The sequence below is a fragment of the Sceloporus occidentalis genome, unplaced genomic scaffold (assembly GCF_023333645.1).
Source record: "Sceloporus occidentalis isolate IW3139 unplaced genomic scaffold, rSceOcc1.0.p SCAF_131, whole genome shotgun sequence".
Taxonomy (NCBI): Eukaryota; Metazoa; Chordata; class Lepidosauria; order Squamata; family Phrynosomatidae; genus Sceloporus; species Sceloporus occidentalis.
Window position 1 is genome coordinate 1,524,579 of NW_028317111.1, and position 15,031 is coordinate 1,539,609.

Genomic DNA, 15,031 nt, shown 5'->3' on the forward strand with positions numbered 1-15,031 from the left:
TGCCGGCCACTCTGAAGTACCGGTAAGTGGGGCGGGGGAGTTGAGACAGGAGGATCCAGATCACCTGCAGCTGCGGGGGATCTGGATCTTAGTCGTCTCATAGTCAGACTTTGAGGTCTGATTATAAGACGAGGGGTATTTTTCAGAGCATTTGCTCTGGAAAAAACCTTGTCTTATAATCGAGCAAATACGGTAATTAGCAAATGCTTATTGTATGGTCTTTAAGAAGCCTAATTCTTCATTAATATGGAGCCGACAATTATGGGTGAACTTGTGAACTGCTTAATGAATTCACTCCTAAATAAAGACAATAGATTTTTCTTACAATTAATAATGAATTAATTATGTATGGCCACAGCGCTTTATTGCTCAATTGCTACACACTGTGGCACGCACAATTATAAATCGTGAATAAAACAGCATGACGCAAAATTGGCAAGCATTGTAACTTGACAACAGACCTTGATAACAATAAGTTCCTCAAAGGACCATGCCCCTAGGCAACATCACCAAACGTTATAAACACGACAAACTGCTGTCTCTTATCTATCCATTGATACCCTTTCCACCAAATTGTTTTTGAACAATGGACCAACGGCCATAGCCTGGACATGTGGACACCTTCACATGCTCCAGCTCCTCCACAACTCTTTCGCCTTCTCGATCCCAATCGTATGTCTAACAACCAAGTATCAGTGCCAGTATCGCTTTGCTACACACCATCCTTCTGGAACAAGCTGTTGTCACCCTCTAACTCGGGGTGAGCCAAAACAATGCCCCCCAACCTACTGACAAACTTAGGAATGGCCTTACTAACTTTCTGCCTGGCATTGCCGACCCTTGTAATGACCGAGCCCCCCCTCTAGAATAAATAGGGAACAATATGAGACCAAACAATGATAATCCCAGGGAATAGTGACCGCAATTTTAGGATATCACATTTTATGTCCCTCATCAACACTCGAAGAGGCTTCTGACATAGGTCACTACCACCTGCATGAATATCCTTCCATCTAAGGCCCCTAAAGCCCCACCACCTAAACTGCGCCTCGCCTGCCATGTTGTTCGACGTTGATTCTGACTTTTGAGGTTTTCTCTGCCCAGAACACATAAAAATCCCAGTCACCCAGGAAAACAGAATTATAAACGTTTCTTCTTTTTATAATTATTATTTCATATTTTTTATATTTATTTGTGAGGCAAACCGATAGCGGTTCAAACCCACAGCCCATGACCCCTTCCAAATTTATATCTTGATGTCAGGAAGGAGCAATCTGATGCAACAGTAAGGGGCCCGATACACGGTGGCCTCATAGCGAAAAATCCCTCCACACATTTCTTTGGACAAACCGGTGACCCATGCAGAGCATGAAGCTAAATGCGAAAGCCCTTACCTTCCAGCAAGAAACCAAAGCACCGTACATGAGGGAGACACCAATTCACTAACTCACAATGCTCTAAAGAAGGCCAAAAGAAACGTGGTTCTAAACAGAAACACCTCAGACTCTGAGCGACATACCAACCTAAGGTTATTGCAAAGAGACAAAAGGATTTCAAACAACACCGGCCTCCTCTTAGCGTGTTATGATCCCTTCTGTAACCTTTAACTGCCTGAGTGTCAGGGACTGGGTCCATACAGACGACTGTAAAGACCCAGAGCGCCCAAAGATGGAGTTCAGGAGGTATTGAGCAGTAGTGGAGTTGGACAGGGCCTGATGCAGGGCGACTGCACTCTCCCAGGTGGGCATCTAGGGTTGAGCAGCCACATACCAGCACCCTGACATAGCAGCGAATGTCCAGAACCAAGCAGAACTAAACTTGGCTGGATACGGAAATCCGAACAAAACTTGGATCTGACAAAACAAACAAAACTTGGAGATATCCTGCAGGCACCCTGGAGCAGGCATGAGACATAGCACGGGAAACATGTCAGGGTACTGCAGGCTGGGAGTATGGAAGCTTAGCAGAGTATATAATGGAAGCAAGCAAGGAGGACAGAGCAAGGAAGGGACAAGGAGACCAAGCAAGGAACATAACCAGACAAGACATACTGTCACTGTCACGTCCTCGGGTCCTGTTAGCCGCGGGTGGGGGTCTGCTCGCAGATCACGGGGACCCGATACTTCTCCCTCCGGACCCGTGGTCGGCGAGCGGACTACCGCTCGCGGCGCACGGGCACCCGAGGGACGTACACGTTCTCTCCGTGCCGGCGGCGAACAGACCGACCGCCGACATGGGAGAAGGAGGGTCGGATCCGGGAACTCCTCGACGAGCAGATCTAAGGCTGCCCGTCTATGCAGGAGTTCCCAGAGGAGTTCCCTTACCTGCTGCCCGACCGCCGGTCCGTCCACTAGGGGCGCAGCTACTCCTTCTGGCTGGTGCTGTGGACGTGATGGACGTCTGGAGGCGTGGCCTTGACTCTGCTCGGGGCGGGATCTTCTGTTTGGCGCCAGATTTAAAAACCTTGCTGTCCTTTCACAGGCACCCTGTTGTGGTCTTTGCCTGTGTCCTTGTTTTTGGACCCTTGCCTGCTTGACCTCCCTTTTGCCTTTGTGATTTTGTACCTCTGCTTACTTGCTCCTGTGTACCGACCCGGCTTGTCTGCTAACCTGCTCCTGTGTACCGACCCGGCCTGTCTGCTAACCTGCTCCTGTGTACCGACCCGGCTTGTCTGACATCCTCACCTGTACCTGGTTGCCATACTCAGTACTTACCTGCTACCTGTGTTCACGGAGAGTGTCTCACTGTTGGGATCATCTAAATCCTGGATTACCAGGATTACTGGATTATAGGGGCTTCTCCCTATTCAGCAGTTTTCTGAGCAGTTTTCTGGGCAGAATAACTCCTGCGGTGAGTACCTCTAGTGATACACTAGCGACACATACATGATACAGGGCACAACAAAGGACAGGGAACAAGGCAAGGAATACAGGGGAAGGAGTGAGGAGCCGGAATCCTCGGACGCTTCTCCTTTAAGCAAGGATAGGACATCTTAACTGGGACATGGGGCGAGAAGAGAGGAACCGAAATCCTGAGATGATTCAGGGAAGAAGGGCAAAGGTACATAAGAGACAAACACACATTAATACAGGAACTAGCCTAGAACTATGTGATAACTATTGGAGATTCCGTCACATCATATGGCCATAGTATGCTTAGCCCACCACTACGCCAAAGTACTCCAATGACGGTGGGTCCTAACGCTAAAGCCTGCTTACTGAATTACTAATAAACTAAACATTGCATCCAAACACAGAACCGAGAAGGACATACCTTTAGACTGCAGACTGAGACAAACAGGTGGGACACACCTTATAAAGGAAACAGGAGCTGAAGCAAAGAGCAGAACTAGAATCCAGGAATCAGAGGTTCAGAACAGAGCATACGGAAATCCAGGAATGGATCACAGCAAAACATGGGAACTGAGGCAAGGCAGGGAAAAACAGAGATATGCAGCTCCACAGCCTGGATGGACCCGGACACTGAGTGACCAAAAAAGTTAGGGGAACCAGTGATCTTAAAATAAAAGGCAAGCCCTTACAAAAACTTTGTGACTTTTGCCACAGACGCACCACCACTAACAGCATCACCCAAGTACCACAATAAAACCTCAATCTTCGCTTGGCTTTCTCAAGGACTTCCGCCAAAAACTGCTCCCACTCCGGCCAAAATGAAGCAGAGATATTATTAATCGCCATGACTACCCCCATGTTATAACATCTGAATGTAATTCTCTTGTCCCTCAACAAATCACCAAATAACTCAACGGCCACAACGATAGGAAATAATTCAAGGAACACGAGATTCCTCAATATATCCTTTCGGCCTGATTGTACCGGCCACCTACCCGCACACCATCTTCCTTGAAAATATGCTTGAAACCTTCCACGCCAGACGCATCTGAGAACAGGCTGATATCCTGATCTTCAACATCCTCCTCCAACCACACTGACCTACCATTAAAAAAAGCTTAACTTATTTAAATCTTCTTCTATAATAATTATATGCTGTGTTTCAAACACCTAAATTTGGACAAAGTGAATGAAGATTAAATACAACACCAGGTATACAAATGGGTCTGTGGTCAACGGCAAATGATTGTGCCTAAAGGACAACATCATGATCCCATGAGGATTAGATGTGTCTTCCAATTATTGATGTGTCTACTGAACAACCTTTTAAGGGGTCCCCAACTCTTCCCATACAGAGGACATATGGAGGGTCAAAACTCGTGGCCATAAAGGAAGAAGAAACGTCCGCACACCAGGAGGGCACAGAATGGCAGATCACGCAATTACAAACTGCCTCTTCATCCACTATAGCCCCTGTGTTTAACTCATCCCAAAGAATCGAGAGGTTAGTCGCTTGTGCCTACCAATCAGCCAGATCGTTTCCAAAGCTGGATCAATATATATTTAATAGAAATCTGAGATTGAAAGAATTATTTGCTAACACTCCCCAGAAGTCTCTCTATTCCTCATTTAAATGTAGGCCCTCGTTTGACCCCCATACCATCAATATATTACTGAAGTAATTTGCCCAAAATACTCATACAGGGTTGAACTCCAAACGTTGCTTAAAGATGCCTCAATAGTGATCTGTCTGCTGATAAAAGGGGTGAAGTGGTTGTACCAGGATTACACGGCATATAATGAAATCCTTTGTCTACTCTCAGAGAGATCACCACGACCTCACTAAAACTGCGTCATTCAAACTGGAACGTCTTTTGTATTCGGCACTACAGATGAGGATCTGGATGCCATTGAAACAAATGTTGTTTTGATGGCATCCAATTTGTCCAGTGATGTACACTGTAACTGGTCCACCAAGAGAGCTGGAGTCACTCCCAGAGATCACTCAGATCACTCCATATGTCTCCGAAATCCCTTCCAGCACCAGCCAGCACCTTAAAACCCTGCTATGTGTACCCAATAAGTAGACACAACTACCTTGAATTGAGTACAGCAAGAATGAACAGTGTATTATTGTAAAACATAGACTCACATATCCACAGAACTGCATTAACATAGATAAACAGACACATGTATCCAACCCAACCTTTAATCCCCTGGCAGCAATCCTAATAAAGGGATTATTAGTTAAACAATGGAGTTCATACCTGTGCCATATTTGTTTGGCAGCCATGCTGGAGCCATCTCTGAGTACCTTGGGGGCCCTGCATGAAATGGTCATTCTTTCACATACACGTTACCCAAAATTCATAGTTTAATTCTGCAATGTAGGCATTAAACTATTCCGCTTATAGAATTTGAACGCTACAGCTCCGTGTCCATGATATAAATATCAAATGGGGCATGAACAGAAAATACACTCTGCATTTAGTATTTACTTGAGACAAGTGGTTTACATACACAAGAAAAACAAAGGAAGACCATGTTCGGCATCCTAATTGACAACCCTATTGCAAAATATGACTTCTGTTGCAGTATTATTTCAAATTAGCCTCATCGTACACTGGGATTTCTTCTAATTCCGGGGCACAGCACATATGTCTTTTGCCAAAGGGCTCCTGGTTGCCCCAGTGCCAGCGGTAAGATCAACTTCGACCCCAGTAGGAGGCTGAAATGTGAAGTTCTGCAGCAGTCTGGTGAAAAACAGGAACAACTCCATTTTTGCTAATTTCTCCCCAGCGCAACTTCTCCGACCTTTTACAAATAAACACAAGGCAGTCAGCAAGTTGCACAGATACTGTTTCTTGCACTATATAACCCAAAGTGTAGAGCTTTGTACAAAGTTGTATACTTTGTACCAACACAGTTGTAAGCAAATGTATCAATCAAGAGAAATGTATTTTCCGCTATTTGTTTTTGACCCCATAATTAAATTAACTCTTAAAGCTGACTTGCAGATGGATTAACAACACGGCGCCCCTACATCCCTGCTCTTATCTCCAAACACTCTCCTAACCGACCTCTTCGCCCTTCTTCTGCGGCCATCACATCTTCACACTCGTGTCTTCTAGAGTTTACCCGCGCTGTACATATTCCCTGATATTCCTTACCCCGTCCCGTTCGTCTCTCTTCTACTTACTCAAACTTCAAACTCTCACTAAAACACGCTTGTTCAGAGAAGCATAAAAGATATCTTCTTAATACCCTCAACCAGCGTCCTGAAGACCGTTCGTCCTCTCCACCTTCAAGATGTCCAGGTCACTCACTTTTCACCCTATATATACTATATATTGTTAACTTTAAAGTTATTGTTCATTTTCACTGTCCCTGTGTTGTAACAGCCCTACGGAACCTGTGGAGCTCTATCTTCCAACCCCTTCCATTTTTGCCTGATGTTGGCCTTTCACATTCACTGCTGACTCAGCTATTGTATTTACAAAAGTGATTCAGTTTAAATATGCAAAACAAAAATATTAGTAGTTAGTTTTGAAAATTCCATAGTTCAAATCGCCTTCAGAAAGCACGTCCTTACCAGCTGAAAACGGCAGGAATGCTTCATTTTTTACAAAATTTCCCTTAGAGTCAAGAAAATGTTGAGGGTAAAACTCATCTGGGTTCTCAAAATAAGCCTTATCGTGCAGCACGGATGTCAGGAGTGGGATGACGTAGGTCCCCTAAAAAACACATTCATTAATTATTTCACATGTCTTCCTCTTCAGAATTCTCTAGCAAAAAAAAAAGTCTGAATAAACCTGTAATCTATAAAAAAAAAATACCTAATTAAATTCCTGGTAAGGCCCTTGACTGATTTTTTAAAAAATGTTTCATTATTACTATGTATTTCTCTAGGCCCAGAAACCCATGTGATTATTTGTTTTCTTTTTTTTTGACTAGTGGATATGTTTAAAATGAGGGGGGAAAAAAAACTACAAAAAAGTGAAAAGAAAAAAGATTTCAAAAAACCCTATTTTTTCAGTATTGCAGTAGATTCCTGCAGAATATGTGCAGATATATACCCTCTTAATTTGCATTCAGTAATATTCCCTTGATAAATGTTTTGGGGATGTTATGAGGTCCAAATGTACATTTTTTTTTACAGAGACTGGGCTGAGATAGTCTCTTCACTTTCCATTTTGGAGGCATACCCAACATTTGTGTTGTTTTCTGGAGTTGGGGAAATTTTTAAAGGAAAAATGTGCCCCTGGGATATTGGGCAATAAGGGGTCATTGGATAACCTTGAAACAAAATTCCTGAAATGAACTGCAACCAAACACTTAAAAAATGTAATTTTCTTTAATGGCAAACAAGTAGGTTGTCGGTGTTTTGTATAATTTCTTATTTTTTCTTATTTTTTTCTCATTATGAGATATGGTTGCATTAACTGATCTACAAGATCTACAAGATTGCCAGTGACAGAGAGAAGTCTTTTCTATTTTTCTTACTCTCCCACAGGCAAATTTCTACAACACAAATATAATTTAAACAAAGGAACACTATTCTGTTTGGGGAAAAAATTGGAATTGCTCAAATCAGATCTGTAGTCCACTATGACTACATTTTTAATGATTCCCATTAACATGGCCATTTTTTTGCAGAGGGGTGAAATCTTTCACATCTACATTTATTCCAGGGGTATTTCCAGATGGATGTGCCCCCTCTTTAGAATCATCCCTGGTAGATGGTCTCTTTCTTTGCAGGTGGCTCATCATCAGAAGAGCTACCACTAGATTCTGGCTCATACTCAATTCCACTGATTCAGATTCCAAAGTGGCACGTGCTTCCTCAAGAAAATAAACCTTTGCCATTATTTCTAACGTGGTTACAAGTATTTTTTTTTTTATATTTTTATTTTTTAGCCCACAACCTACACCTAAAACCAACTACAGGTCTTTAATAACTATACCTAAATATAACGTTCCCAGCTCAAGATGGAAGTTAGATGGAAATGTTTCCTTTTGTAAATTGATGTTTTCTGTGCATTTGATTAAAAACACAAGAAGGAGCCATGATTTGCTGTAGCTTCTCTTCCTGCATGCGGACAGACCAGCAACAGCCTTCCTGTTGTAAACCTCCATGCAGGACATTTACACACAGGACATACTATTACATCCTGTGTCCTCAACGGTACGCATTTGCAGGACATACTAGTACCGCAGCACAAAGGGGTTGAAATATTTAATTACCTTAGGAATAAAATATCCTCTGAATGTGATGTTCTGAGAAGCCGCATGTGGGACATTACCGGGAACAATGTCACCAAACCTTTGGATTTCATGAATAACGGCGTCGGTATACGGCATTTGCTTTCTGTGTTCTACTTGAGGCTGGGCAGATCCGATCACTCTGTCAATTTCATCTTGGACCTTTTCTTTAAGTGATAAAAATAAAATATATTAAAATAGGTGCAGTGGCTGGAATTTATTAAGCCTAGTTTATGGGTTTATTGATGCATTTCCATTAATCTGTGTCACATTGTTATTAAAGGTGTGATCTGGACTGGTGTCCTTGCTTTGCTTCATAATATTATTTTGCACCTAAAGAACTTAAATATTTGACAGATAAGGCCGCTGCTTTAAGCGCATATAACTCTTACTCTGAATTTCTGGATATTTCATCATTAATAGTAGACCCCACCGAAGGGTTGTAGAAGTGGTTTCCATGCCTGCTGCAAACAAGTCTCTCACAAGACTTACTAAGTTGCTATTATGGAAAAACACTTGAGGACTGGGCTTTTCCTGAAACACACACATTATGCATTTTATTAATATGTGTTACAAAAAAACCAAACACAGAATTTAATAGTGGATAAGAATCAGTTGGCCAATCTACTGTCAATGTTTCTACCTGCCCTTGGTCTTGTCTTATATTCAGTATAGCCATATGCATGCTTAAATATCCTCAATAGATTCATCTCTAACACACTCGGTGGATAAAAATACTTTCTTATATCTGAGCCTCAGACCCTCTAATCTCAAACTATGACCACTTGGTGTAGCATTTTTTTTGTCCTTTGAAATATACCCCCTGTTCTTTGTTAAGCCCCCTTCATGCAATAAATATTCTCTTAAATGCCCTCCCTCCAGTCCTTCCCCTTAGTACTCCAGTACAGCCCATGTCTGATCAGAGATGCGTAAAGTAGGATCGCGGCCACCCTTTTTCTAATAGAAATGCCTTTTGTGATACGATATAGAATCCTTCTAACATCGCCTACCTGAAAGCCAACAGGAATAATTACCCCCAAAACTTGAATGAATCCTAAACTCTTCCTTTGGATCTTACGTCCCAAGGTCACAGTGAAAATTCTAATGGAATTAAAAGCCATGCATGAGACCAAATAAAATTTGAGGGCTTAACACTAGCGAAAGTGTAGATAGGCTAAATGTGCATTACAAAACTATCTAGTTTAGATACTCAGAAACGGTAGCTCTCCTTTTCTGGAGGAATGACTTTATGAAGGTGTGGGCAGGCCCGGACCGGTGGGTCATTGGATGACAGCACCGCACAATCTCCCGATCAATCACTCCATGGGCAGAGCGGGTGCTGCAGCATGCGGCCAGCGGTTGGGTATGCCTGGTTGCACGCTACATGACCATTAAAGCAGTCCTTAATCCCTGGGTATGGGCCTAGCCATATGAGGAGACCAGATATGCTCGCTGTGAATGGGGTGGTGCTAGCTCCAGACAACATTAAGTGGGCAGGAGGTAGGAGGGGAAGTGGGCAGGAGGTAGGAGGGGAAGTGGGCAGAGAATGGGTGTGACCAAAAGCCTCTCTGCCGGCCAAAGAAAGAAGAAACTGACCAGGAGACCTGAGGAAGGTGTATCCAGAGCTGGAACGTTCGCATTTATGGTCTTGTGCATACCACGGGAACAGCCATGTGGGATGTATTTTATATGGGCTAGAACAGCGCTGCCAGCCACTTTCTGCTCGTCTCTACCGCATTAGAAGGTGCGCAGTTCTCCATATGGGTTATGGATATGTAAATGGCCCATTGAGTCTGATCTCCTTCTTGCCCCCCAGTTTGGCAGCAGAGGGACTGCCGTCCCTCATGGACTTGAAGCCTAGTCGGTCTATGGCAGGATCCGTCACTGGCTAGAAGGCTTTTCCTTTCATGATGCTGCTTTCTTATGAAAGTGACATACCCAGCCTTACGTTATGATACAATTAAGTATATAGTGCAATACCTCCTGCTGCTTGACAAGGAAGACATCAATAAGGTTCCTTTGGTCATTGACGTCCAGTTGGTCTTTGTGTTTGGTGAAAGTTTCTTTAATAAAGTTGCGCAGTTCCATGTTATTTTTGAAAACTGTGTTGTGACCTCCGGGAAGCCAGCGTATCACCGACGGAAAAAGGTTGTACAGCTTAAGGAAGGGTAACAAGAAATTATGACATTATTTTAGGCCATATTTGAGTAAAATGTATTAATACAATTATTTATGAGGGGGCATAAAAATTAATTGACACTGGTGTCATCATTAGGAAATTTTTACTTTCTGAATTATCTGTTTATCTGATAAATTCAAGCAATTCTGAGAAATTGTAGAACAAAAAATGTAACCCAGACTTACCAGGGTCATTAGACCCGCAGAAATATTTATATTTTCATGAATTAACCCCATAAGCCTCAGGAACGTGGGATCCTTGTAATCAAAGCGGTGACCGAGCAGAATGGATACAATGATGTTGGTAACAGCGGCATTTATTATCATTGTGTTCTCAAAAGGCTTTCCTTGAATAAGTGAAAAAGACACATTTTTGGAAAAACTAAAAATCCTCAATATAAAGACGTTAAGGGGTTAAATGTAACATGAACAAGGTCTTTCCTTTCTATGTTATGCTAATATAGAAAATAGGTTTATAATTACTTTTCTGACCATAGAGAGTGTAACACTTTTTGGAGACACTCTTGAAAATAAAAAAAATATCCTCCATGATTTGAAGGATACATTTTTAGCGGATCAGTACTAAAGTCCATAAGGAGACCTTACTATGCCACCTTCAAGCCGATGCGGTTGTCCTATTTTTAAAGTAACTCTGCCCCATGTGTAGTCTGATACTAAAAATCGTCAGTTGGGAAGCCAGGTTCTACAATTACAGGAGACTTTGAGGAAGTATTATAGGTAAAAATAAGTTATTATAGGTACATTTTCTATGGTGCCCCACGGGTTAGTATTCGTGGGGCTTACTGCTCTAGGGCTGAGCCAGGCCAGTGCCTTCAGCCACCTTCCATCACCTTCCTCATGGAGGATGTCTTCTTCACAACGTGTGCCTTTTTTGCTGAGCATAAGGACATGAAATCATATGGCTTATTGTGAATATTGATTATTTTAGGGCTATTACTGGGTCAATATGGCCCTTAGTAATAATATCATCATGTGACAAGAGTACAAATAATTTCAGGTCGGCATGGAGACTACTGTCATAAAAAGATGTGGTGCAATGTATGTAATTTCTAACGCGAACACAAAGTAATGGAAACCAAGCCAACGAACCATTGAAGGATCTAAACACTTCCACTAATGAGTTGGATTCTTCATTAATTTTGTCTTCTAGTAGCTTCCTTCCCATTCCAAAATCCCGTAGAGTTGTAAGAGTGAACCTCCTCATCACTTTCCAGTTTTCTCCATTGGAAAAGATTATACCTGAATATATTAAGGACATAATATTTTTAGGTCTACCTTATGAAAAGCGGTTTAATAATAAAGATATTACATGCAGATTTTAAATGCAATTTATTTTATATTTAACTTTCTTTGGACAGTTAAAAAAAACTCCTGACGTGTTTCACACTACTTAGCATCGCCTTAATCTGTGTCATTTTCATGTCTTTCCCACAACCAAAATATATGATATTTTTATCATTTAACATATATATAGCAAAGGATAGCTGCTTATAACGTGGACGCCACTCTGTAGGTAGCAACAATGAATAGAAATAAATTTGAGCAGCTACAGCAAATTGAGAAAAAAAATACCCAGAAATATATTTATTACATTTTTGTAACCAGCCTATGAATGGCTAGAATTTTCAGCTATCTTGGCAGTTACAGGGTTAATGCTAATAGGTGTGCATAATATTTTCAGTCCCTAGATTTTTCACATTTGACATGCTAGGACTTTAACTGCAGTTGTTAACCACCCAACAAAACTCTATATTACTGAAAAGAAGACAACCCAGATTATTTCACTAGGACCATTTTGACAAATATACATTGTAGTGTGGCTTTATATTTCGTGACCAGAAAATAGGTAACTGCAGAAAAAAAAACCACTCATTTATATCCAGCCGCATCCTAAAGTTAGTTTAGCTTCCCAAAAATTATTTTTTTTCTTCTAAAAAGTAAATCCAGAGAGCAGTGAACAAGGTGTAGTTATCCATGTTGGGGGATACCAAGTATCTCTTTTAGCACAAGGGAACCCCTATAATATAATTTATGACATCACTAGTACAGGCTCCAGGCACATCCATTAGAAGGGCAATCTAATGGAGAACCTTATAATTCTTATAAACATTTTTATAATTAAATGCATCATTAGAAATTATCATTAAATGCCCAAACTTTTTGCAGAAATATTTATTCCATCATGTAATTATTTGTATAGACTGACAGCACAAAAAGAAAAATATATTTGTTTTTTTATCAGAAATATAAAAAAATATTTAAAAAAGTTAAATAATTCTTTCAGAAACAACCCCTCTGATCTCAAGTAATTTATTATATAGTACCATGTCCTTTTGAGGTTTCTTCTGTGAATGGTATGACAGGTCTCTCTGAAAGTGCATCAGCATAGTTTACAAGCGCATCTTTGAATGTCTCATAGCCACAGAGAACAACAATCTTTTTAGGTCCAAACTGGATGCTGAATACCGGTCCATACTTCTTAGATAGCTGAAAATTAAAATATTAGATACAAAATTACATTTTTTTAACCATTATTCTTATTGTTCTAATGAATACAGTATTTGCTGGTTGGCAACATTGCCCCCTAGTGGTGTAATCCAAGTACTTCTATTGGTCTGCATCTCAAATAGACTTGCTTTTATTTATTACCAATCTGACTCCTCAAAGAAACAATTATGTACTATTATTTTAACCTCATTTACAAGTACTTTTTTTTTTTTTTATAACTTGCTTTTTTTTTTTTAAAACTTGCTTTTTAACATGATCTAAAAGGCATTAATATATTCTATGCAGGGAAGTAAACAGAACTGACAAGTAAAAGAATGAGGAATAAAAACAAATTATATAAATGATGTATATTTTATTTTCCCCTTTGAACGGAACAGACGTTGGAGTACCTGCGTACAATGATTACTGTTTACCTTATAACCCACTTGGCCCCCCTCAAAGTATTTCCATTTTTAAGTATAACATTATATTTCTAGAACTGATACCTCTTGGAGAAAAACATATTGCCGCTGTTTGCTCAGGATCATAGTGTGCAGGTTTCCAATTATCGGCAAAGGTTTTGGTCCAGGAGGAAAGTTGTGGTAAATGTTTCCTTTACGCTCATAATAAACTTTTAGCAAAAATAGGCATATCGCAACAGATACAAGAATTGAGACGGGATCGATTGCAAACATGGCTTCAAGAAATCTGGAACAAGAAAAATAATTGTAAGATATATATATATATAATATATTTTAGGTGTAACCTATTGTATAGTGCTGAGGAACACAATGGCACTGTATAAATCAGCAAAAAAACAGCAAAAAAACTAATAATAATAATAATATTAATATGCTCTAACTTATTTTAATAGAAACTCTAGGGGAAAATGTTTTCTTTTTTTTAATAAGGGCACTTATTAAAAAAAAAAAGCTGCACTTAAATATTGGTGATCCCAGAGGAGGCCCCTGCAGGCGACCAATATAGTCGTTCGCACGGCCCTTTAACCCCTGACGATGCTGCGGAGATAAGGTAGGCTTGATGGGGAAGGGACTTAGGGAGATTAGTAAACGAAGACGAACACAACGCTTCTTCGTGTTGTGTGTCTTTGGATACGTTTTGCCTCCGCCATGTTCGTATGTTCGGTATTCGGGCTGAACAACGAAAACGCACCCTTCGTGTTCGTTTTCATGTTCGCCCGAATATGAATGCACAAGTCCAATGGAAACCATGGAATGGAAACGGATAGGATTGTTAAATATCTGGAGGTGAACATTTTCGTAGCTGGGTAGCTAAACTAATAGACCAGGGAGGAGTAGATAGAGCAAATCTGGATTTCAGTAAGGCGTTTAATGCTGTCCCTCATAGGAGACTGATAAATAAAAGCAGTGTTTGGATATTATGAATGTATTAGATAATGACTGGACAGGAGACACAAGGTTGTAGTTAATGGTGTATATTAAAAAGAAAGTCCTATTACTAGAGGGGTACCTCAGGGATCAGTATTAGTACACATAACTTTTAATACTCTTATTAGCAATATCACAAAAGGACTTAAAGGTAAATTGGGTTGGGGGGGGCCGCAACAGGATAGACATTCCTGTTGGAAAATGTTGGCTAATATAGAAACTAAAAATGACAGCAGATAAGAAGATAAGAAGAACTATTTGGCCCTATCTAGTCTACCTTCTTATATAAGTGTGGCAGCTGCAGTTTAACGTTGATAAGTGTAAAATAATGCAGTTGGGATGTATAAATAAATACTACAGCAATAGGGACACTGTTCTGTCAACGGAAGGGATTTGGGAGTATTTATGTCTGAGGACTTAGAGGTAAGCAGGCAATACACACTTTGAAACAGCAGACATGATGCTTTAACAACGTGTGGGATAGGTACATGGCTCCTGAATCTAAGACAAGTCCAATGTCTGAATAAGGTTTATAGGATATAGGCTAAAGCTTTCTTTTCTTTTCTTTGGACCCACCGGAGCTTACATGAGACCCGGGTGGCAATTTCCCTCCCCAAAACATGTTCTTTCTGAGTAGAATTGTGGAGAAAGAGAAGCGTTTCTACACCTCTTTCTCCACAGATGTATTGGCATAATTCTGGCCTCTTGTCCACTTACGGAAAAAAAAAAAAAAAAAAAAGAGCCACTGGGACAGCCACTCCCCCTTCATCCAGTCAGGGAAGAGCATGTGCCTGGAAGCTCCGCCTTTTACGGAAGTGCACC

The 15,031-nt window shown here is 40.8% G+C and overlaps 1 protein-coding gene across 1 annotated transcript; it reads right to left on the reverse strand.

The window, feature by feature from the left end:
- Window positions 1-5,487: 5,487 nt before the first annotated feature.
- On the reverse strand, window positions 5,488-13,495 carry LOC149281499 (cytochrome P450 2C14-like). Its single transcript, XM_089499222.1, has 9 exons — window positions 13,307-13,495; window positions 12,638-12,800; window positions 11,403-11,552; window positions 10,479-10,639; window positions 10,095-10,271; window positions 8,507-8,648; window positions 8,097-8,281; window positions 6,445-6,586; window positions 5,488-5,666 (listed from the first exon to the last, which is right to left on the reverse strand). The coding sequence occupies exons 1-9, from the start codon at window positions 13,493-13,495 to the stop codon at window positions 5,488-5,490; spliced, it is 1,488 nt and encodes a 495-aa protein (XP_089355348.1).
- Between the last annotated feature and the right edge of the window lie 1,536 nt (window positions 13,496-15,031).

Bases quoted from the DNA above. Each gene is read 5' to 3' on its own strand.
- LOC149281499 (XM_089499222.1), bottom strand. From the start codon at position 13,495: ATGTTTGCAATCGATCCCGTCTCAATTCTTGTATCTGTTGCGATATGC. The intron at 11,553-12,637 runs GTACTATATAAT...TAATATATTCAG, and splicing joins AGAAACCTCAAAAGGACATG to GTATAATCTTTTCCAATGGA. The intron at 5,667-6,444 runs GTAAGGACGTGC...TATTTGTAAAAG, and splicing joins ATTCCTGCCGTTTTCAGCTG to GTCGGAGAAGTTGCGCTGGG.